Raw genomic sequence first — 25,119 nt, forward strand, 5'->3', positions numbered from 1 at the left:
GATCTCTCCAGGAGTCACTGCATGCTGCCGCGTAAAGCCAGCCTCTGCGGTCAGCAGATCGGGGTTTTCGTCCTCCAGATTGAGATCTCCCCCGGAGTTTTTGCATGCTGCCGCGTAAAGCCAGCCTCTGCAATCAGCAGATTGGGGTTTTCGCCCTCCAGCCTGCATGCTGCTGTGTACAGCCAGCCTCTGCAGGGAGACGATCGGGGTTCCCCCTCCAGTCCCAAAGGTAAGTCCTATCTGCTTGTTTTTGGGAAAACCTCTGATAATCTTTTGCAGCCCCGAGGGCTCTGCCCCACCCTCCTCCCAATCTGAATCTAAGGAGAAAGAAACTCCCATGCTTCTTTCCCTCGGAGGGGACCTGCAGACCTCAGCTTGTAAAGAACATGCTGAAAACAAAACAAAAAAACCAACTGCTTCTTTCCCTCCTGGGGTCTTGCAGAGTCTGCAGTTTACACCTTTCCCACCCCTCCCCCTCTCATGTCGTGAACGAGGAGTCTGCCTTTCACAGCAGGGTGCTGATATCATCAGTGATGCGGCATGTCAGACCATGCCTCTCCAAAGGTGGGGGTTTGAAAATCATGAGGTACTCTGCTACTATTTATGATTTCGATAGCACTGAAAGGCATATGCAGCGCTGTACAGTTTAATACACAATAGGCAGTACAGCAGGAGAAGCCCACTCAAGAGGCATTATCACTCCTCTTTCTCTGCCTCCAGGCACAGTGGGAAACGCAGCCAGGAGCACTGGTACAGATGAAGGGGTACATCCTGCCCCCTCTCTGCAGGCTCTCAAAAAAGACAGAGAATGTCGGTGGGGTACATGGAGTCACCCAACCAGTTAAGTGAGCAGCACATGAACATGCGAACCAGGGGTGGGACCAGCAACAACAGTTAATCCTCCTGCTGACCCACTCCTCTCTCAGCGGGCAACACTCCCCCCAATGCCCCCCTTTAGAGGGAGCCATGCACAACAACATGGCACATTCCAGCGGCATGCCATGCACCCAAGCAACGGAGGAACAAGCAACACACCAGCCTCCAGCCACGCCCCGAGTCACCACACACAAAAAATAAATAATTAACGAAAAAAAAAAAGAAAACCCACAAACGAGGACTCACCCCAAGTCCCTCCAGAAACTCACAGCCTTTCTCAAGATCCACGTGGGTGGACAACAAGTACCCAAGACAGAGTACTACAAGGCCTGAATTACCAGTACCAGTACTTCACGCAGGCAGTGGCGATTCCAGTCCATAAGAACCTCCTGGACTGCAGAGACGAGATTTGGCTGACTCTCTCTTCAGGGCAACCAACATCAAGGAGACTGGGATTGAAGTACCAGATCTTTCCAGCCCAGGGATTCAACAACCCGCAGCAGCAATACAGGGACATTGCGGTAGCCTTGGCGCTTAAGAGAAACAGGGCAGCATGACCCCCCCCTCCAACGCCCCGTCAGGGAAGGACCTGAAAAACCCTGGATTCCACGGGGAAAAAGACCTTCAAGGGCGCAATGCTGAGCGCAAGAATTGCTGCGCTCCAGTTCCAGATGCAGCTTTATCAGGAGGCCAGTGAGAGAAAATAAATAAATAAAATAAGATAGGGACTCCAGCTCACTACCGAGCCAGTCCACACTGGCAGCTGTCTGTGCCCCAGCGCTCGCAACAGTAACATAACTGCTACACAAACAAGCACCACCCGAGGGGCAGGAGCATCCAAGGGCAGCCCTCTCCCCAAGACAAAAACAGAACCTTGACCACCCTCCAGCCCAGCAGGATCAGATTGTCTGCGAAGGCTTGGCCCAGGATCACCATCGACCAGTGGGCCCTCAGCAGCATCAACAGGGATTCCGAATTCGTATCCACTCCCGCCCACTCCCACCCCCGAGTGGGCGGGGCACCCTCCATCTGACGACCCAATTTTCCTGCAGCAAGGAGAGGACCTGCTTCGGCAGAATCAATAGAGGCGGTGATGAACAGAGGAGATAACCAAGGGGTTTCCACTCCAGGAACCCCCACATCACCATGGACAAGGACAATGCTTGTTCCTGGATCTCTGCAAGCTCAACAAGTGCATACAACAAGGTCCAGATGCACTCTCTGGGTACAGACTTGGCCCTGTTTCAGCCCGAGTATTGGCTAGTATCCCATGCACCCAGCCCACAGGAGGCATCGTCGCTTCTAAAGCCAAGACAGATACCTCCAGTACAAGGTCCTGCCCCTTGGACTCTCAACGGCTCCAAGAGCGTTCACAAAGTGCGTGGCAGTGGCACATCCTCGCCTTCAAGGGGTGCCCATCCTATCTTATCTCGACAGCTGGCAGCCCCGACAACCACCATAACCCTCCTCCAAGAACTGGGGTTCCTCATCAACTACATGAAATCCCACCTGATACCCTCCCAGAGGATATCGTTCATCTGGGCAGTCAGCGACACCACACAGACCAAGGCCGTCCTACGGGACTACCAGATCGACGCCATGACATCCCTGGCCCAGTGCATCCCTGCCAGCAGTTCATCGTCAGCACGCTCCCTCCTGTGTCTCGGCTGCGGTCTTTGTTGTACAGCAAACTAGACTACACATGAGATCCCTGAAAGGGCACCTCAGACGTCACTGGGACTAGTGTACCCAACCTCTGACCACCTAGATACCCATTCGCCAGCCCATACACAAGACGCTTCACTGGTGACTGCCCGAGATAACTTAGCGATAGGGAAACCAGACCACCACCTCACCAGCTGGTGGCCACCATGGATGCCTCCAAACATGGAGGGGGGACACACCTTCTCGATCCTCGCACAGGCGTCCTCACTCCATATCTACCTACTGGAGCTCAGGGCCATAGGGAATGCCCTCGAAACCGTCAAACAGGCAGGGCAGTCCTCACCCAAACAGAAAACCAGGTGGCCATGCACTACATCAACAAGCAGGGAGGGACAGGGTCAACTTCGCTATGCAAGGAAGCTTGCCACATGTGGGAGTTCACCAACTCCATTCAATGCCCCATCCAGGCAACTTACCTCCCGGGGGAGCAGAACGACCTGGCAGAAAGACTCAGCCACCAGCTGGATCCCGATGAGTGGTGTTTCAACCCAGCGGCAATGAAGAAGATCTTCAGCACCTGGGGCACACCGAGCATCGACCTGTTTGCAACCGAACTGAACTCAAAATACTTGACCTTCTGCGCAAAGAGATCAACCCATCGCCGTCTCAGCCCCAACGGCCTGTCTGTGAGTTGGAACCACGGACTCTTATACGCCTACCCACCATACCCTAAGTCCTGCAGAAGATCCTTCAGGACAGAGCAACGGTGATCATGATTGCCCTGTCCGGGCCCAAGCAACCATGGTTCCCGTTCCGGTAAGGGATAGCGGTTCTACCACCTCTCCCCCCTCCCGATCAGTGCAGTTTTCATAACACAATGTGGGAACCTTACCCTCCACCACGACCTGCGTTCCTTAGCCCTGACCGCATGAATGATGAGAGGATGAACCTACCACAAGACGTGGAGCACACACTTATGGCAGCCAGAAGACCTTCAACCAGAAAACGCTATGGGATTGAAATGGAGAAGGTTCCGCTACCCGTGCACAGACACGCAGCGAGACCCCTACAACTGCCCCATACCAGACATCCTGCAGTGCATACTGAGCTTATCTCAGTGGGACCTAAAACCCACTTCCATCAAGGTCCACCTAAGTGCAATCGCGGCATACCACGCTGGCCTAGACAACAAACCAGTGTTGAGGCATCCAGTAATCACAAAATTTCATGAAGGGACTGTCCAATCTGCACCCACCGGTCAGACCACCACCGCCTGGATGGGACCTCAACTTGGTGCCGCATCAGCTCACCTCGACCCCTTCAAACCTTTGGGGGAGGCAGATCCCGTATTCCTGGCCGGGAAAACCCTCACCATCGTGTCGGCCGACACACTCCTCCATGAGAATAGGGTGGTACCCAGAACCCACCCCCTATTCTTGCTGAAGGTGGCTTCAGCGTGCCTCCCGGCACTCTACATCTCCCCACAGGTAGGCACACTGCCACCTCAGCAACACCTCCTGGACTGTGTGCGGGCCCTGACTATGCAGCAGATTAGACAAGCCTCAATTGTTCGTCTCCTATGACCAAAACAGACCAGGACTTCCAGCCACCAAACGCAGGCACTCGCGCTGGATATAAAAGTGCATCCCCTTCACCTAGAGAAAAGCGCAGCATCAACTGCAGGTGGGAGCCAATGCCCACCAGCGCAGAGCCATAGCCACCACAATGGCTCATCTGCACCACACACCAATAGGGGACATCTGCGATGCAGCCACTTGGTCCTCCATGCACACCTTCACCAAGCACTACTGCCTCGACATAGCATTCCACGCTCCAAATGCATTCGGCCGAGCAGTCTTGGAAGTGGTGCTTCCCTCCCGGGAGGGACAGCAACCACTAGCACAGCCTTGACAAACACTGATCAAGTAGGGTGTTATAAATATCGACAAACACTGATCAAGTAGGATGTTATAGATATTGATTAAGTAAGTCTTCCAGCACTCCTGCCTAGACTGAATGTGGAATAGGCAAGTATGAATTCTCACATGCAAGTACAAATTGTCACTGTTGACTAGTTGGTTTCTAACTGTTCATTGATTTTCATTGACCAGTTTCGCTGTTCTGTGAGTTAAGTAGGTCTTCCAGCACTCCTGTCTAGACTGAATGTGGAATAGGCAAGTATGAATTCTCACATGCAAGTACGAATTGTCACTGTTGACCAGTTGGTTTCTCACTGTTCATTGATTGTCATTGACCAGTTCACTGTTCTGTGAGTATTATTGCTCAGTTAACACAGCACTTTATCTAAAACCTTGTTTCCACAACTTCACCTGCTTTGCCTGATTACCCTGCCCGGCTCGGCCTCCACAACCAGGCGAGGGATGCACAAAGCGCTAAGGCGCAGGTCCAGTCGGTACATCCCTCGGCTAGGGAGTCACCCATATGTGGCTGACTCATCCTGCTTGTCCTAGGAGAAAGTGTAGTTACTTACCTGTAATGTAGGTTCTCCGTGGATAGCAGGATAGTCAGCCACACAACCCACCCGCCTCCCCATACGGCCGACCCGGCCACAGCTAGGAACATCCTGGGGATTAGGGGGAAGCAGGGGGAAATGGGTAGGGCTCGGGCATGCCCAGTGGGGCCCGGGCACTGCACGTGCTCAGAGGAAAAAAAAAAATCTCTCTGAGCTATTGGAGAGCTTATCCACAAATTGGGAGCTGTTGGGACAACACCCATATGTGGCTGACTATCCTGCTGTCCACGGAGAACCTACATTACAGGTAAGTAACTACACATTCCCAGAGCTCTGTCAGTGACAAGGGCACTCTAGAACAAGAGGTCTGGGAGGAGGGGAAACCAGAGGAGAACATAAGGTTCTCTAAACCTAGAGTTAATCCTGTTAAAACTTCCCATAGGAGACAAGCTCCTATCCAGCCCAGCCCCCATCTGCTTAGGCTAATAGAAAAACAGCAGAAAGCTCAGAACCAGGCTGCCCAACCCCCATACAGAGTAGGGCATGGTTCTCTGAAGGCTGGACAAATAGAGCAGAGCAGGCTGAGTAAAGTCAGTCTGGATCCAGTCTGGAAGAAGACTTATGGCCAGGTGCTTCCAGGTTCCAAACTGAGAATGAGATTGAAATGAGAGATATGGATGAGCCCTCTCTACCAAGATTACTGAATGGTGTGCAAGCCGAGGAGCCTATGGACATTCCCTGGGAGCCGGAGGAAACTGCTATGGAACAAAGCTAAGTTTCTCCTGGGTTTTTCTTTTGGCACTGCATTTTGTTTGGGACTTGTGCTAACTGCTTGTGAGTGGGAAGCCTTGTTAAAGGCTTCACTCCTAAAGAACTCTCTTCAATTAGGGAAGGACTGTGAACTGTGTTTTTGAATGTGGGGATTTTGTTTTTCCCTCATGTGAAAAGAAGATTTTGCTACTGATTGAGGTTAATGGGAGTTATGGGGTCTGAATCCACAAAAGATCCTGGGTTGGGATTGTGGGGCCATTTTCTGGCAAGTTTTTTTTTTGAGGTGGATTCAGCAACTCCCCACCCCCGCCAGCTTACCTGAACTGGCAGGGAAAAGCCTGTACAATTCCAGGCTACCTCAGTATGCTGAAAGAAGTAAATTGACTTACCTTTTCAATTATGGGTTTCCTTGTCTGGGACTAAGAGCTAATTAAGACTAGCAGTGATATACCCTGAAGAAAAGGGCTGCTCAGACCTTGGCTGACTTATTAGCCATTTCCTTTGAGCTGTATTATGGTTTTTGTTTTGAATTTGCTATTCTTTGAATGTGGACTTTGAGAACAGTAGCTACAGTGTTGGTTTCCACGCTACTGTCAAATAAAGCAGTTCTATTTTTCATTGAACATTCAGCTAACTGGTTTTCTTTATATATTAGCTGATATTGAACCACCAGCAGGGCTTTTCATCTGAGAAAGGCACGTCTGGATTTTGGAGTCTTGCGCACGTCCTGGTAGCCATTCTGACCAGCCTGTACCGGGTGTGTGACAATCTGCTGTCTATATTTTGCACTATATTTGTCTATTTTTCTGAGGTGACATCTTTGAAAAAACCCTAAATATAAATAATAACATTTTCTCTGCGTATATGGTGCTTTGTGTTTTTTAAAATTTTATGGTTACCATTATGAAATAATAAGATTGTGTGTACATGAAAAATGAATGGAAGAAATTGGGGGTGGGGCTAGGGTGGGATTGGGGTGGGACTGAATATTAATAGATGTCCCGTTTTGATGAAAAAAATAAATGGTCACGTTAAGCATGGGTCTAAGTGTTGTATTAAATAGCATGATGACATCAAGGTATGAATATGCATGAGATTAACAGGCACCTATTTGAAAGTGCCTGTATTCTTTATGTAAACCCATTGTGATGAAATGAATTTGAAACTTGAACTTGGTGTGAACATCATGATATGAAGGAAAAGAAAGTTGCTGTATAACAAACTTTGTATTTTTTTTTTTTAAAAAGGAGGGTTTGCGATTTCACAGCAAAGCAAAAAAATAGTTTGAATATCTCATTTAGATTAATTTGAAATGATATATGTGTGAGTACACTTAAAAGTCATTTTAATGAACTGCCTGATTATAAACTTTAGTAATGCAATGTGAAAGATCAGTAATTTAAATGGTGTGAAATGGAGGTCTGCCATGTGACAAGTGTGAGAATGAAGGGCTGAGAAATGAATTTGAAACTTGTGAACTTCATGGGATAAAGGAAAATAAAATTGCTGTGTAGTGAACTTTGTTATTGAAAAAAGAGGGATTGTGATTTCAAGTTAATCTAAATGAGATGTTCAAACCATTTTTACTGGGTTGTAAATTGCTTGTGAAATGATATATGTGAGAGTATGCTTGGAAAATAAATCATTATGATAAATTGCCTTGACTATAAACTTTAATAATGCGATATGGAAGATCGGTGATTAAAATGGTGTGAAATGAAGGGCTGCCATAAGGAATGCAAAGGAATAAAGAGAGCAGTTAAAAGCAAGATGCAAACTTTGTGTTGACAAGTAAAGTGTGCAAAAACCACAGTGATGAGCTGTGTGGCTGAGCTAGGCCCCCAAGTGAGCGGGAAACTCCGGCTCAGACCACAGAGAAGATTTTTGATGCACCTTTTATATGGCTGGTATAAGGAAAACCCGGAGTCTGGATTTCTTGTAACAAAACTTCCCCAGGTTTAATATTTGCAAGAGAAAAATTCTTCACAACAGAAAATTGTATCGTACAGTTTATTTCACCCCACTCCAGGGTCCGCTCCCTGTGAATCAGTTCATGGACTGGACAGTCCTTGCCATCATATCCCACAACAAAAAAACCCCAAAATGTACTTTCCAGAGTCTTGTCTTTTTAAGCTCCCCCTTTATTGGGGCGTCTGGCTGCTCCTGGCCACAGTACTGCCAGCACTATTTGGGCACTGCCGGTGCCTGCAGTACTTCAAACACTTTTCACATTGATAGTGGAAAAAAAAACACGTTTTCTCTGCCACTGCTTTTCCTCCCTAGATGAAGCCGTCCACTCAATGTGCAGCGGCGGCAAAAAGGGTGAACAGAATGCTAGGAATGATAAAGAAGGGGATCACGAACAGATCGGAGAAGGATATCATGCTGCTGTACTGGGCCATGGTGCACCCTCACCTGGAGAACTGCATCCAGCACTGGTCGCCGTACATGAAGAAAGACATGGTACTACTCGAAAGGGTGCAGAGAAGAGCGACTAAGATGGTTAAGGGGCTGGAGGAGCTGCCGTACAGCGAAAGATTAGAGAAACCGGGCCTCTTCTCCCTCGAACAGAGGAGATTGAGAGGGGACATGATCGAAACATTCAAGGTACTGAAGGGGATAGAATTAGTAGATAAGGACAGGTTGTTCACCCTCCTTGACCAGAGTAAACTCCCTCCTTTCTAGGTAGTACCTTAAAGTGTCAATGGCCCATTTAATGGCCAGGCATTCCTTTTCTACTGTAGAATAAGCCCTTTCCTGGGGTACCAGTTTTCTGCTCAGGTACATGGTGGTATGCTCCCTATCCTGATGCAACTGGGATAAGACCACCCCAAGTCCTTCTTGGGAAGCATCGGTTTGGAAAAGGAAGGGATTCTCAAAGTCCACCCCTTTCACTACAGGGTCTCAACATAAACAATTCCTGAGCTATTGAAACCCCTTTTTTCCCCTGTCTGACCAGACCAACTGGTTGTGCAAATTTTTCTTTAGCATATCTGTGAGCAGTGGCATACCAAGAGGTGAGGCGGGGGGGTGGATGGTCCACCCCGGGTGCACGCTCCAAGGGGGTGCACAGCCGGCTGGATCCAGAACATCCCGCTCTGCTTCAAACGGCACTTCAGCGCGGCTGCCGTACTTAGAGCAGAGTCGGCAGCTGCGCTGAAGTGAAGAAGGTCCCATAATGACTGCGCCCTTTCCCTCCTGTTTCAGAAGAGGTAAGTGACGTCGGGGGGGGGGGGGGGGTAGCAACTGCAGTCATCGTGGGATCATGCCGCAACTAACTGTGTGTGCCGGCTCAGCCCTCTCCGATGTCACTTACCTCTTCCATCCGAGCAGAAGCAGTTATTGGGGGACCTTTGGGATGGAGAAAGAAAGGAGGTCAGGGTGGCATGGAATCATGCTGAAGGGTGACAGGGGTGTCAGGGTGATATGGAATCATGCTGAAGGATGACAAAGGGGATCAGGGTGATATGGCATCATGCTGAAGGATGACAGGGGGGTCAGAGTGATATGGAATCATGCTGAAGGATGACAAAGGGGGATCAGGGTGATATGGCATCAAGCTGAAGGGTGACAGGGGGGTCAGAGTGATATGGAATCATGCTGAAGGGTGACAGGAGGGTCGGAGTGATATGGAATCATGCTGAAGGGTGACAAAGGGGGATCAGGGTGATATGGAATCATGCTGAAGGGTGACAAAGGGGGATCAGGGTGTTATGGAATCATGCTAAAGGGTGACAGGGAGGTCAGGGTGAAATGGAATCATGCTGAAGGGTGACAAAGGGGGATCAGGGTGATATGGAATCATGCTGAAGGGTGACAAAGGGGGGTCAGGGTGGTATGGAATCATGCTGAAGGGTGACAGGGGGATAAGGGTGATATGGAATAATGCTGAAGGGTGACAAAGGGGAATCAGGGTGACATGGAATCATGCTGAAAGGTGACAAGGGGGTCAGGGTGATATGGAATCATGCTGAAGGGTGACAAAGGGGATCAAAGTGGTATGGAAGCATGGTGGAGGGAGAGAAAAGGGCAGATGCTGATGGAATTGCAGGGAAAGAGACATAAGGAGGAAGGATACTGCATGGAATTGGGTTGTAGGGAGAGAAAGGGGGCAGATGCTGATGGAAGTGGGGGGAAGGGAGAGGAGAGAGTAAAATGCCAGACCATGTGGGAGATGGAAGGGAAGAAGAGGAGAGGAGAGATGCCAGACCATTGGAGAAGGGAAGGGAGGAAGATGGATGCCAGACTAATGGCGGTGAAGGGAGAAATGGAAGGGGATGCATAAAGTTTCTAGAATGGGAATAGAAAGAGAGAAGATGCCATATAGAAGGGGCAGACAGAGGGTAGACAGTGGATGAAAGGAAGAGAGTGACAAAAAGATGAGGAAAGCAGAAACCAGAGAAGACAAGGTAGAAAAAAATTATATTTATTTATTTATTTTTTGCTTTAGGTGAGATGCTTTAGGTGATGTTGCATTGTATGCAGAGTCCAGCTTCTTGGTGCTTCAGTTTAACCTTTGTCTACGTATTTTTATTCTATCTCCCCATTTACAAACTGTAGAGCGTTTTTTAGCATTGGCATCTGAGCTGTTACCACCATGGCTAAAAACCACACTACAGTTTTGTAAAAGGGGGAGGAGTTAGTTTGTGATTACATACTAGGTGAAGGTGTTTTCTTTGTTCTGTGTGTTCAAAAAGTCATGGTTTTCTGTTAGGATTGACTGTGTAGGATTGATCTGTACTAGTCTGGCTTGTTTAGGGTTTATTGGGTTTATTGATGTACTGCTCACTGCAGTATGTAAGATGCTGCCTTTTCCTAGATATTCATGTGTGACGTGGGCATTGTTACTAAAAATCATGTTTTTCATACATATGGGGAGGGTGTCAAAAAATGATGGGCCCTGGGTGTCACATATGCTAGGTACACCACTGTGAGGAGTGCTGCCATATCAGAAAAATGGGGTATAAACCTCCGATAGTACCTCACTAATCCTAGAAACCCTCTCAACTGTCTTTTGTTGATGGGTCAGGGATACTCTTTGATGCACCCTATTTTATCCAATGAAGGCCAAATATGCCCCTGCTCCCACCTGGTACCCCAAATATTTCACTTGGGTCTGCCCAAACCAGCATTGCTTGGGATTGACTGTGAGCCCTGCCTTTTCAAAGGTGATCAGAACTGCTTTCACTGCCTCCAGGTGCTCCTGCCATGTATGGGTAAAGATGATGATGTCATCCATATATGCAGCAGAGTACTCTTCATACCCTGTAGGACCTTGTTCACAATTCTTTGGCAACTTGCAGCAGTGCCCTGAAATCTGAATGATATGCCTCAGAACTCTGAGGCCCTGGGGTGTCTGGAATGCCATTTTTTGTCTTGACCTCTCAGCTAAGGGGATCTGCCAGTACCCTTTACAGAGGTCTAAGGTGGATAAATAGCAGGCTTTCCCCAATTTATCCAGTTGATCTTCAATCTGGGACACGGGGTATGCATCAAACTCCCGATATGGCATTTACTAACTGGAAGTCTATACAGAATCGTGTTGTTCCATCTGTCTTGGGCACCAGCACAATGTGGCTGTTCCACAGGCTATGCGACTCCTCAATTACCCCCAGGTTGCCTCACTTCTGCCTGTCTACTCTCGGCCTGTAGGGTCTTCAGTGAACAATCCTTCCTGGAGCAGTAATAATTTCATGCTCTCCCAGCCTAGTATACCCGGGCTTATGGGACAACACCGAGGAGAACTGCTTTAACACAGCTCCCATTTGGTGCTTTTGGGCTTCTGTCAGAGTGTCCCCTATCCTGGGTGGTTCTGTCTGCCCTATCTCTGTCATCTGAGGTCCCAACTCCTCCTCTCCTTCATGAGCCTGGGTGTATAACACTGTTCGCTCCTTCCATGGCTTCAGTAAGGTTATTTGAAAGGTTTGCTCTCACCCCTTATCATCTTTCACCTGATAGTCTACGTCATTTAACCTCTCTATAATTTCTCCAGGACCCCTCCACCGGGCCGCAAACTTGTGTGGATCATCTGGAATTAAGACCAGGACCCTCTCTCCCACGGATAGGTCCCTCTTGTGGGTTCTCCGGTTGTAATAGGTTTTCATTTTGGCCTGGCTCCTCTAGAGGGCTTGTTGGCTCAACTTTGTTATATCACTCAATCTACCCCTCATACCTTGTAAATAAGATAAAATGTACAGGTCTTATTCCTTTTGGGGTTCCCAATTCTCCCTAATCACATCCAGAAGGCCACGTGGGGGGTCTCCCATAAAGAAGCTCAAACAGAGACACCCCTAGTTCTCCCTGGCAGCATACAGGCAAAAGGGCACCCACAAATCCCAATCTCTAATATCTGAGGCTGTTCCCTTCCTTATCATCCTCTTCAGGGTCTGATTAAAATGTTCAACCAGACCATTAGCCTGGGGATGGTAAGCTGAGATGCTCAGATGACAAATGCCAAAGGCTGCTAGGAAGGACTCAAACACCCCCAATTGGTACCCCTATCTGTTAATACTTCTCAGGGAAACCCCACTTGGCAGAAGATTTTAATCAATTCCTGTACAAGAATTGGGGCAGAGGTAGATCTAAGGGAGACTCCCCATGGAAAACACGTCATGTAATCTACCAACACTAAGATATATTCATGACCCCTCTGACTTTTATCAAGAGGCCCCACTATATCCACTCCTATGCGAGCTAGGGGGCACTTCAACTCTGGGCAAAGTTATTAGCGGGGCTTTTGGAGGCTTACACCCCATCAACTTTTGACATGAGGGACAGGTATCACAGAATTCACTCTCTTCCTGGTGGATACCTGGCCAAGATCTGATCTAAAGTATTGTCCCTGCCCCAATGTCCTGCCAAGGGATGCTTATGTGCTAACTTCAGAATTATTTGTCTGAAAACCCCATAATTTCATGCACTCCCTTTATCTGGGGTTGCACCCATCTCTCACCTTTGTATCAGGGCTTTAGGGTGTTCTTTTGGGGCCATGTATGCCGCCCGAAACTGCCCTCGATAATGTTCTGGGAAATAGCCCAGGTAATCAAGTAAGGTTTGTTTTAAAGTCTGATAGTCTACAACTTGATCGCCATTTAAAGTCTGATAGGCATCTAAGGCTCTCCCACCCAGCCAAGGTATCAATCTAACGGACCACTGGTACACTGGCCAGTGTGAGGCAACAGCTATCTTTCAAAACCTACAAGGAAATCCTGAATGTCATCTTCAGTAGTTAACTTATTTAGTCTTATAGGCTCCCCGAAAGGAGCACCTACTGGCCCGATGACTGCTCCAGCGTAGCCAGCTACCGGATGTGTAGGCCGCTGTGCCAAGTTGTTAATGGCCTTTATCTGGGCTTCCAGCTGATGTAATAGTTCTGCATGGTGTGTTTGCTGTGCCTGGTGGTCTGCTTGCCACAAATCTGCTTGGGTTTTTAAAGTGTCCTGGAACCTGAGGAAGAGTTAAGGGGAACAGGTGGAGGACAAAGACCTGTACAGGTGAAGATCCTAAGATCTCCATGAAACTGGAGGTGAAGACAGACCCCTGTGAACCTCAGATTGACAGAAATATGGAAATGCTACTTTAGGCCTAAAAGCACCCTAAACAAACTATTAGAAGAATCATATCTCTCACTTAATCTCTCTCTCTGCTAACATAAGCAGTTTTCATGCAGAAACTCATCTTTCACACAGAAACTAGCAAACATCTGCTGACAATAACAAACATGTAGTTTGTTTGGGAAAATGGAAATTAGCAGCATCAGAAGGAAATTAACACATCACTATAATTCCAGGTCAGGTTGACTTACCAGAAATAATACCAATGACAAGGATATGAAATTGATAACTGTGCAAATAAATACAGGAATAGGATGGGCCTTGCTCAGAAATTAGTGATTCTTGATATTAAAAGCACATATGTCAGGGAAATCAGGAAAGCCATTTGGCAATAAGACATCACGCTTCAATATGACTCAGAAAGTATATGTGTTGTCCAATTAATGAACTGATAACAAAATAACAATTATAAATATCCAATAGAAATCAAGAACGTAGAATGTACTAACGTGGTCTCAGGTTGTTAAGAATGTATAAAAGACCAGTTACTAATGGATTAGTTAGAACAGACACCAGGTATACAGAAGGCTGGCATTCTGTATACGCTCTTTGTTAACCCAATTGGCTGAGACTTATCCTTTGTAAACGGACTATTATTGATTACTAATAAATATATACAATATACAGCTAATTGGGTTGTCGTGTGAGGTCACTGATCGATGGAGGTTTTGCAGTACTTCCAAACCACTCCTGTAGTTTGTGTATCTCCGTCTCTAAACCATCCAGAAACTTGGACGCCTCCATCCTGAAAATTAAACAAGAGAGAAAAGAAACCCAAGTGCAGCTCTTTTAACCTCAGGACTCGCCCCCTCTCTATTCCAGAGCTATCTGGTCCCCTTACTCACCGATCCACACCAGCTACCCCCTTGGAATAATGTGTCTCAGCCTTGGGATTTCAGGGCCTCCCCAGCTACTCCACTGATCAGGATCTCTGGAACATTGCTCACACATCTGGATTCCTCATGGCTCCATAGCAGACTCCTCTCCTGGGCATCTCAATGCTGCTCCTTATTTCTCCTCTGGAACCATGCTCTTCTGGTGCTGAACTTCCTTCCTGCTTGGTATTTGTAATCCACAAACTTCTGACTTAAATTCAAATTAGCAAAATCACCAAAATCACTGTTTTCCAGCACTCAGGATTTCTCTACAAAAAAACCCTCAAATTGTCCCAAAATCTACTAGAGTCCAAATACTGGGGTATTGGCTGTCTTTACATAGTATTTGGTTATAATATTTCACCTCAAAATTGCCAACAGTTTTTCCGACCAAAAAAAATCACCCAATTTTTTTTTTTCTTTTGGTGCTCTTCCTCCATCAACCTGTGGGTGATGCTATATCCTACTTCTGACACCAACTTCCTGTTGCCAGGCAAGGCCCCCAAGTTAGTGGTAAACCCTGGCTTGGACCACAGGGAAGATTTTTGATGCGCCTTTTATATGGATGGTGTAAGGAAAACCCGGAGTCTGGATTTCTTGAAACAAAACTTCCCCAGGTTTAATATTTGCAACAGAAAAAATCTTCAAAACAGAAAAATGTATTGTACAGTCTCTGACACTACAGTTTATTTCACCCCACTCCAGAGTCCGCTCCCTGTGAATCAGTTCATGGACTGGACAGTCCTTGCCATCATATCCCACAACAAAACCCCCCAAAATGTACTTTCCAGAGTCTTGTCATTTTAAGCTCCCCCTTTATTGGGGTGGCTGGCTGCTCCTGGTCAAAGTTCTGACAGCACTATGTGGGCACTGCCGGTGCCTGCACTATTTCAAACACTTTTCACATTGATAGAGGAAAAAAAATGTTTTCTCTGCCACTGCTATTCCTCCCTAGTACTTTGTCCCCTATAAGAACTTTTACAGCCCTGCTTTGCAGGCTGTGTGGAGCAAGCCTCCCTTTGCACTAAGCTCTTCAGGTCCCCCCAAAAATGCCCAAGTTCTTCAGCTTTGGTTCTTTGGAGACTTTGCTAGGTGAGGTTTTAAACCCACTTTTATTTAAGCAGTGATGCCTTGTCACTACCTATAGCTTTATTCCAGCTCAGGTTTTCCTGGGCAGAGACTCTACTTATTTCTAGGAGGGAGAAAACAGCCTCACACTATTCTTTCATAGGTCCATGGCTTCCTCCAGCACACTTTCTTCTGGGTCAGCTTCACTGTACATTTTATACTCTGTATCACTCAAGGCTTCCATTAACTCCTCTACTTCCTGTTTTACCTCCCATCCCCCCTCTCTAAGTGCTTGGGAGCTTTGCTGAGCAGTTTTCTTCATCCTTCTAACAAACCTCCAGCCCTTCCCCCCAAGGCTCAATTGGAAAGGTCCCTAAACTAAACTAAACTAAACTAAACCTTAGGTTTGTATACCGCACCATCTCCGCGTGCGCAGAGCTCGGCACGGTTTACAGAGGTTGAGAGGAAAGGAACTACAAAGAAAGGGTATAGGAGAGGGACTGAGAAGATAGAGAGGGGCAGGGAACTAGAGAACGGGAGGTGATTAGATTTTTGAGAAGAGCCAAGTTTTCAAGCGTTTACAGAAGGATTGGAAGGAGCTAGAATTTCTGAGCGGGGATGAGAGGTTGTTCCAGAGTTCCGTAGTTCTAAAGGGGAGGGATGTTCCGAGTTTTCCTGCGCGGGATATACCTTTTATAGATGGGAAAGATAGTTTCAGTTTTTGGGAGGGTCTAGAAGAGAGCGGGTTTGAGGAATTCCAGAAGAGTGGGATAACGGGAGGAAGGACGCCATGTAGAATCTTGAAGGCTAAGCAGGCACATTTATAGAGGACTCTGGAGTATACTGGGAGCCAGTGGAGCTTGGAGAGGAGTGGGGAAACGTGATCGAACTTGCCTTTTGCGAAAATAAGCTTGGCCGCGGTGTTCTGAATTAGCTGAAGTCTAAGGAGGTTTTTCTTAGTTAGGCTTATATAGATGGAGTTGCAGTAGTCTAGTCTAGAGAGGATGGTGGATTGAACGAGGATGGCGAAATGAGAATGATGAAAGCAAGATCTTACTTTCCTCAACATATGGAGGCTGAAGAAGCATTTTTTTACCAGGGAGTTGAGGTGATCGTTGAAGGAGAGAGAGGAGTCTAAGATGATGCCTAGGACTTTGCTTGAGAACTCAAGCTGAAGAGTGGGGCCGGAAGGTAGAGGGATGGAGGTGGGTAAATGATCTGAAATTGGGCCGAGCCAGAGTAGTTTGGTTTTGGACTCATTCAGTTTCATTTGTACAGATTGGGCCCAGGATTGGAGGTTCGTAATACATGTGGAGATGTTCTCGGCGAGGTTCGAGAGGTTCGCGTCAGTTTCGAGGAGGATGAGGATGTCGTCCGCAAAGGAGTAGAGAGTTTCTAGGGGGGATAGATGAAGGAGTTTCAGAGAGGACATGTAGATGTTGAAAAGGATAGGGGAGAGGGGACCTCAATGTTCCCTCTAAGCTGAGCTCACTATTTTCATTGGAGTCAGGCTTTCTGTCCTTGCTGGCTGACCTGGAGAAAAACCTCTTTTCTGGGGATAAGAGAAGTATGAACCTTGCCCTCTTTGTGCATTGCTCTGCCTTCCTTGTTAGAGTCAGCTGGGGTTAATTTATTCACCTGCATTCCTCCTGCTTGAGACTTACATGACTGCAGAGCCTGGTAGCAAACTCCACCCCTTCTGTGTTGACTCTCTGTTTCTCTTTAGAGCAGGGAAAGGAATAATAGGGGATATTGTTTTGTGTGCCCTCCCTGCCTGAATACCTGGCTGTGACATCACCTGCCTTTTCTCCTTATTCCCAGGCTGTATGACAGCTGGCTTTTGGTTGGCTATACAGGCTTATTTTTAGGAGAAGATGGTTTGAGGGCTGTACTTTTGACTGGGCTAGCAGTCTTTTTAACCATGACAGGAACTTCCCTGTCACAGCTGGCACATGAAAAGAAATGTAACTACCAAAAATGAGTGTGCAGATGAACCTTATTAAGAGCAAAAACTACAAAACTATAAAATCAAATGATAAAACCCAATGATAATACTACATCATAATGCATGTGGCATAAAAGTAACCGTACAAATATTACAGATGAACAATAACAGATAAATAATCCAACTTAACCATCTAATAATAATAACTTTATTTTTGTATTCCGCAATACCTTACAGTTCAGAGCAGATCACAAGAGAAGCTGCAAAAAAAAAAAAAACCAGTGAAATTACATCAAATTATGTTTTGATAAATACACCCTCGAGTAATATAATTAAACAAATTTCTCAAATAAGTAAGTTTCCACTGATCTTCTAAAGTTTTGAAATGAGAAAGAATTCAAGAAAGGGTCCTATCAAGGAATCTTTTATAAATACAACCTTTCAAAGTTGGAAAAGAAAACAAAAGAATTTCACGTGTACGGTGTGCAATTTCAGATAAATCAAAATGAATTAGGAGATAGTTTGGAGCAAGGCAGTGAATTAGTGTGGTGACCTTGAGCTAAACATTACAAATAAAAAAGTAACAGTGATAAAATATTGAGTCCCATTTTGATAAATCAGCATATTTAAAAAGAATACCAATATTAAAAGTAAGGTATAAAAATTAGCTTCTATAAAACAAAAAATAATAGAACTTTTTTTTTTTAATTATAAAAAAAATCCCAAAAGCAAACATAATGTGCCAAGTTGAATGGAACGTGAGTATAAGTTTCAAATTTTGCATCTAATCAATGGCATATAAATAATCACATTAAACAATACTTGGGTATGTTAAATCTGGACTTAAGATAAACACCATTAGAATAAATATAATGAAAGCCAAGCCTATAAAATTAGATGTGGTCAGCATTGCAACAAATAATTTAACATAGTAAATGATGGCAGATAAAGACCTGAATGGTTCATCCAGTCTGCCCAACTATACATGCTCTATAAATTAATAATATAATTTAAAATTGTTGTTTTTCTTAGTCCAGAAACACAGAGCTCTGCCCAGTACTGTGCTTAGGTTCCATCTATTGGAGTCTCCATCAAAGCTGACTCTAGCCCAAATAAACCATCCCAGCCATTGAAGGTCTCTCCAGCCCTTCCTCAACTGAATGGTAATATACGAGACACAGTCCATGCAAATCTGTCCAGTTCTTCAATATATGTCCATTATTTTCTGATTAATTTGCGCGCTTTGGGTATTGGAGGAGTGTGGCTTGATTGGTTCTGCTCCTTTCTGGATAACAGATTGTTCTGTGTGGAGTCTGGGCAGGAGAAATCTAGTTGGTCACCCCTCAAGTGTGGGGTTCCACAGGGGTCAGCTTTATCAGTGATGGTTTTTAAAATCTACTTACTACCCCTATGTAAGCAGTTGAGGGACCTGGTTTAAATTTTTACCTTTACGCTGATGATATTCAGTTTTTGATCCCTATTGAGTGATCTATGTCTGAGGCTCTGGGTAAGCTGTATTTGTCTTTTCAAGTGATTCAAGATTGGATGAGTGAAAATTGGTTGAAGTTGAATGTCGCTAAGACAGAGATTTTGTGCATTGGTCGTACAAACCAACCGTGTGCTTTTCCTGCAGAGGTTGTTTTGAATAATGTACCAGTACTGTAGCAATGCAGATACTTGGGTGTAATTTTGGACTCTACATTATCATTTAAGCCACAAGTAAAATCAGTTGTGTCAGGTACATTTTTCCGATTGCAAGTTTTGCACAGATTAAGGGACTACTTGTCAAACAAGAATTTTAGAACTACTATCGTGATGTCTTTCAATCCTGTCTTTGACTATTGCAATGCCTTGCACTTAGGACTGCTGAAATGTGTCCTTAATGAGTTGCAATTGGCTTCAAATGCTATTGCATGCATTATTGCACATGTGTCATGGTTTGAGCATATTACACCAATTTTGAGGGATTTGCATTGACTCCCTGTCAATGCATGCTTCAAATTTAAAGTTATCTGTTTAATTTTTAAGGCTCTGAATGATAACATTCCTGTTGTAGTGCGTTCTTTGTTGCATTTTTATTGGCCAACATAGGATTTATGATCATTGGATAGTTTTGTTTGGATGTGCCCTCAATAAGAGATGTGAGACTATCCAGCTATCATAGTATGATGTTTTCAGTTCAGGGCCCTATTTGTTGGAATGAGCTACCCCTGGACCTAAGGCAAGCTCCTACCATATTACAGTTCAGGAAGGGATTAAAAACTGCACTATTTACACACACTTTTTCATGTTAAGTAATGCATGCTGCTTTTAGTCAGTCCACAAAAGATATGTAAAGGTTAGTGCAAAGCGTTAAGCAGCATAGTTTTTTTTGTTTTTAATGAGTTTTAGTTTTTAATCTGTAATAGGTTTGTTGTTTTTTTTTTTATTTTGTGAGTAGTCTGTGTATGTGGTCCTGCTTTAATTATGTATGTTTGGCTATAATCTGCATAGAATTGTCAGATATGTGAACTATAAATTTCTTAAATAAATAAATAGAAATTCTCTGTGTTCATCCCATGCTTTTCTTTTAACTCTGTCACTATTTTCCTCTCCACCACCTCTATTGGGAGCGCATTCCAGGAGTCATTCACCCTCTCTGTAAAGAAGAATTTCCTAAAATTATTCTTGAGACTACCACCCCTCAACCTCAAATTATCCCCTCTGGCTTTACCATTTTCCTTTGGAAAAGATTTTGTTCTATGTTAATACCTTTCAAGTATTTTAACATCTCCCTATGTGTTAATTTTTTTTAAATCATTGCTTAAACATCTGACACCAAAAATACCTAAAATTGATGGCCCTTGTGGTGTTGCCATATGTTACATAAACCCTGCCAAAGAAACATAGAAAGATCTATGTCAATTGGATGTTAAAGATTGAACATCAAATATTACCCCCTTCTTTACAAAGCCTTGCTAGCGTTTTTAGCACCAGCCACAGCGGTAACAACTCAGATGCTCATAGGAATAAAAAAATGTCTAAAAAGTGGTCTAAATGGGTACTTGAATGATCAAAAAGCCTGATCGTCCAAATACCCTTTCCACTGCCTCTAAATGCATAGAGCAAAAAGGGGCATTTCTAGAGGAGGGGAAAGGGCGGGAGTGGCCAGTGCTAAAAATGCTAGTGTGGCTTTGTAAAGGAGGGGGTTAGTTTCTGTTCTTCTTTTAGTAGTAGAATATCAACATCATCATCTCTAATACCACATCTAATCATTCTGAGAACTACAAATTTCAGGTCTTTGGTGGTGTGACCTTGCTTGTACCAGTGTTCTACCAGTGGAGCAGAGGTGATGTGTCTGCATATACTGCTACGGAGTGCAAAGATTATGGGCCGGACCATCCTCTTCATTTTTCTGATGTAAACTTTCTGGCATGGTCATCAAATTAGATAGATAATCTAGGTTGTACTGCAATCTGAATTATGTCTGAGAAAATAACTGTTTCCTGTTCAGCACTCACCCAAAACTACTTCATGTTTTTAGGAGTGGGCCAACCTAGACCTAAGTGTACAGCAGGTATAACCAAAATAGTTAACAGGTTGCCTAGTTGGCACTTATACATTTTGACTTAGACCAAGTCAAAACAGGTATAAGTGCCGAAAAAGGGACCGCTGAGCTGATGGTGGCTGCCGCCATCAGCTCAGCGGCTCAGCAACCTACCCAACCCCCACCGCAACCATCGTGGCAGGAAAGATGGCTCATCTCTCCTGCCATGATCCACCCCTCCTCTGACATGATCCGGGCAGGAGGGAGCCCAAGCCCTGCTACCCCAGTGACCACCCCACCCTGCCAAAATGATCCGGCAGGAGGAAGCCCAACCCCTCCTGCCCAAGCGACCACCCCACCCCGCTGAAATTATCCGGGCAGGAGGGAGCCCAATCCCCCCACCCCACTCAACAATGATCTAGGGAGGAGGGAGCCCAACCCCTCCTGCCCAGATGACCCCCACCCCACTCAACAATGATTTGGGCAGGAGGGAGCCCAACTTCTCCTGCCCAGGTGATCCCCCACCCTCCCCGACAATGATCTGGGTAGGAGGGAGCCCAACCCTTCTTGCCCAGGTGAACCCCCTAGCTCCACCCTAAGATATGGGCAGGAGGGATCCCAGGCCCTCCTGCCCTGATGCAGACCCCCATGACCGCCCCCAACCCCGATCAGCCTGCCGAGCACCCCCCACCTGCTAACCCACAATACCCCTCTGCTGATCCTGCTGACGCCACCCCTACCCCCGACACCCCCATATCAGGCACATAGGCTGGGTTGGGCCCATGTGCCTAAGGCCCTGCCCACAGGTGAGGCCTAAGACTACTGGGCCAATTCTGGTTGGCCCAGGAACCTCAGACCCCACTTGAGGGTGGGGTTTGAGGTGCCTGGATCAATCAGGCCCTAAGGCCCACCATTCGATGGATGGTGGGCCTGCTGGATGGATGGGTTTGGGACCCATCCATCTGTCCAACTTTTTTACAGGTACGGAGGGTGTCGTGGGGTCAGCGAGGGGGTCTCGCAGGTCGGCAGGTGGGGGTGTTCGGCAGGCCGATCGAAGCTTCTGGGGGTGGTTGTGGGGGGCTGTGTCAAGGCAGGAGGGCTTGGGATCCCTCCTGCCCATATCTTAGTGGGGGTAGGTGTAGGGGAGTCACCTGGACAGGAGGGTTGGGCTCTTTCCTGCCTGGATTGTTGTCAGGCAGGGTGGGAGTAGCATGGTCAGGAGGGGTTGGGTTCCCTCCTGCCCGGATCGTTGTCATGTATGGTGGGGTGGTCGCCTTGGTAGGAGGGCTTGGGCTTCCTCCTGCCCGATCTGATCAGAGAGGGAGGGGTGGATCGCTGAAGGAGAGATGGCTCATCTCTCCTGCCACGATAGCGATTGCCCACCCCACCGAACCATGGCACTTCAGGGTAAGGATCATTGGCAATGGAGATGCCCTGCCACAAAGCTCACCCCAAAGTGCCACGGTTTGGGGGGTTGGGCGATCATCATCGCAGCAGGGGAGGTGAGCCATCTCTCCTGCTGCGATAGTTGCTGGGGGTGTGGATTCTGTAACCGGTGTTGTTTTTGACAAACACTGGTTACAGAATCCAGTTTTTAGGCGAATGACTGGGTCATCCTTCACCTAAAAGGCCTGGCTTTGGGTGTTTGGGACTTAGGCTTTTTTTAGTTCATTATATGTGGTAAGTGTAGGCGTAGTGGTAGTCTGTGCATTTAAACAGCTGAACTTAGAGGCAGGCCATTATCAAAAAAACCTCCTTTTGGACGTTTTTTGATAATGGACATTTCCCCCACTTCTACTTTCAACGTTTAGGACCTTAGGCCAAAAGGGGACTTAGACTTTTTTTTATTATGCCTCTCCACATCTACTTTGCTTTAATAGTGATATTTTCTTTTAGTTTGGCAGGAGTTTTCTCCAATGTTGATTTTCTACTTATGCTGGGTATGTACATTTCAAACTCTGTTTCTTTCACATCACGGGTTCACCTCACACACAGTCTCACTAATGATTATCACAATACAGTACACCTGGATAGATGAATTCAAACAACAAACTGTTTATTATTTATCACATGCATCACAAGTATACATTTTCACTATGTTTAATTTGTATAATTTTGAATTCATGAAGCCTCTTCTCTCACAAATTTATCTTTCTAATATAAAGCTTTTCACACTATTTGGTGAACGTGCACATTTACCATCACTCTTCATTCTCACATGTTTTCAAATAAATAAGGGGTCCTTTTACTAAGGCGTGCTAGCCATTTTAGCACATGCTAAATATTAGCATACGCTAAATGCTAACACGCCCATAGACTATAATGCACGCTTTAACATTTAGTGCTCCTTTTATGAAGGTGCGCTAGCATTTTTAGCGCACACACTGGATTAGTGTGCGCTATAGCGCACGCTAGCCAAAAATCTACTGCCTGCTCAAGAGGAGGCGGTAGCAGCTTGCACGTGCAGCATTTTAGCGTGTGCTATTCCACGTGTTAAGGCCCTAATGCACCTTTGTAAAAGTAGCCCTTAATGCACGCTAATATTTAGCACATGCTAAAACAGCTAGTGTGCCTTAGTAAAACTTCTCTTGATTGTATTTACAGTTTAGTTTATTGTAAACCGCCTAGAAGTCGCAAGATTACAGGCGGGATATAAGAATAAAGTTATTATTATTATTATTATTAAAAGGACCCCTATGTTTTCCTTATCATGACCTTGGCTTTTCACCTCTATGGTACCTTTATAAGATGCATTTTTTTGGGATCATCCTAATTCTTTATTAGTTTACATTTTTTTTATATATATAATGTATACAGTATATAATTTTTTTGTTAATTTTTATTTATAGTTTTATTGACCACAAAACCCTTCAGAAAGGCTCTGAGTAGCCAAAACATGGATTCTCTTGAGTCACACTAATAAAGTCTTGATTTTAAAGGATAAGAATTTGGGTCAGCTTAATACTGCCTTTGTTTTCAGATCTTCAACACTGTTGATCTCAACAGTTGATAACATTAATACTCCACTCTATGTGGTTTTAGTTTACTCTGGCAAGTGACATGGCCCAGCAATCAATTTCTGGATGTAATGTCGGCCATTCTCAGTAAAATGTATCCTTAAAATTTAGAGTAATATTTAGCCATTCTTGGAAACTGATGCCATTCTTGAGATGCTAAGAAAATTTTCTTTCTTCTTAGATATGGCCAACTGTATAAGATGCCCAGAGGACCAGTGGCCCAATGAAAAAAGAGATGTCTGTGTCTCAAAAATAATAAGCTTCCTTTCCCATGAAGAAACTTTGGGAATCATTTTGACACTTATCAGCATTCTTTTTTTCTTCATCACTGCTGTCATTCTGGGAATCTTCATAAAGTACCAAGATACTCCTATTGTAAAATCTAACAACAGGAACCTAAGCTACATTCTTCTAGGCTCCCTCATGCTCTGCTTCCTCTGCTCATTGATATTCATAGGTCGTCCTAATGAAGTGACTTGTGTTCTCCGACAGACTGCCTTTGGAATAATTTTCTCCATCTCTCTCTCTTCTGTCCTGGCAAAAACAATCACTGTCATCATGGCTTTCCAGACTACCAAGCCTGGAAGCAAGCTCCGGAAATGGATGGATCCCCGGGTCTCATACTCTATAGTCCTTTCCTGTTCACTTTTTCAAGTCATTTTGTGCCTTGTCTGGTTGAGTACTGCTTCTCCATTCCCACATCATAACATTCATTCAGAAATTGGAAAAATATTAATTGAATGCAATGAAGGGTCAGTAATTGCACTTTACTGTGTTCTGGGTTACTTGGGATTTCTGGCTGGTATCAGCTTCATTGTAGCTTTTCTAGCAAAAAATCTACCTGACAGCTTCAATGAGGCCAAGCACATCACCTTCAGCATGCTGATGTTCTGCAGTGTCTGGGTGTCTTTTATCCCAACATACTTGAGCACCAGGGGCAAGTATATGGTGGCAGTGGAGGTTTTTGCTATACTGGCCTCTGGTTCTGGAATACTAGGATGTATCTTTATTCCCAAGTGTTACATTATTCTATTGAAGCCTGACAGGAATAACAGGAATTATATCACTAAAAAATAAATTGACTTAAACTTCTCTAAATGTTAAAGAAAAAAAAACAATTCTTGTATTATGTCAAAAATTTGTAAGTTCTAAAGTTACATTCCAACTTGTATACAGTCCATTGAATATTCAAAGCCTTGAAGTGACCTTAAGTGCCTCTTTAGACACAATTTTCATGGAAATATGAGTGGATCACTCATATAACCAATTTGTTGAGCTGGGATCAGGGCT

General features: G+C 45.4%; 1 protein-coding gene across 1 annotated transcript in view; it reads left to right on the plus strand.

The window, feature by feature from the left end:
- The window catches only part of LOC117346176 (vomeronasal type-2 receptor 26-like), an 81,548-nt gene extending 56,642 nt beyond the window's left edge, over positions 1-24,906 (plus strand). Inside the window, exon 6 of the mRNA XM_033915578.1 lies at positions 24,011-24,906. Within this exon, the coding sequence (XP_033771469.1) occupies positions 24,011-24,906 (896 nt within the window). The remainder of the gene's footprint in view (positions 1-24,010) is intronic.
- Positions 24,907-25,119: the final 213 nt, after the last annotated feature.

This window comes from Geotrypetes seraphini, chromosome 12, assembly GCF_902459505.1.
Source record: "Geotrypetes seraphini chromosome 12, aGeoSer1.1, whole genome shotgun sequence".
Lineage (NCBI taxonomy): Eukaryota > Metazoa > Chordata > Amphibia > Gymnophiona > Dermophiidae > Geotrypetes > Geotrypetes seraphini.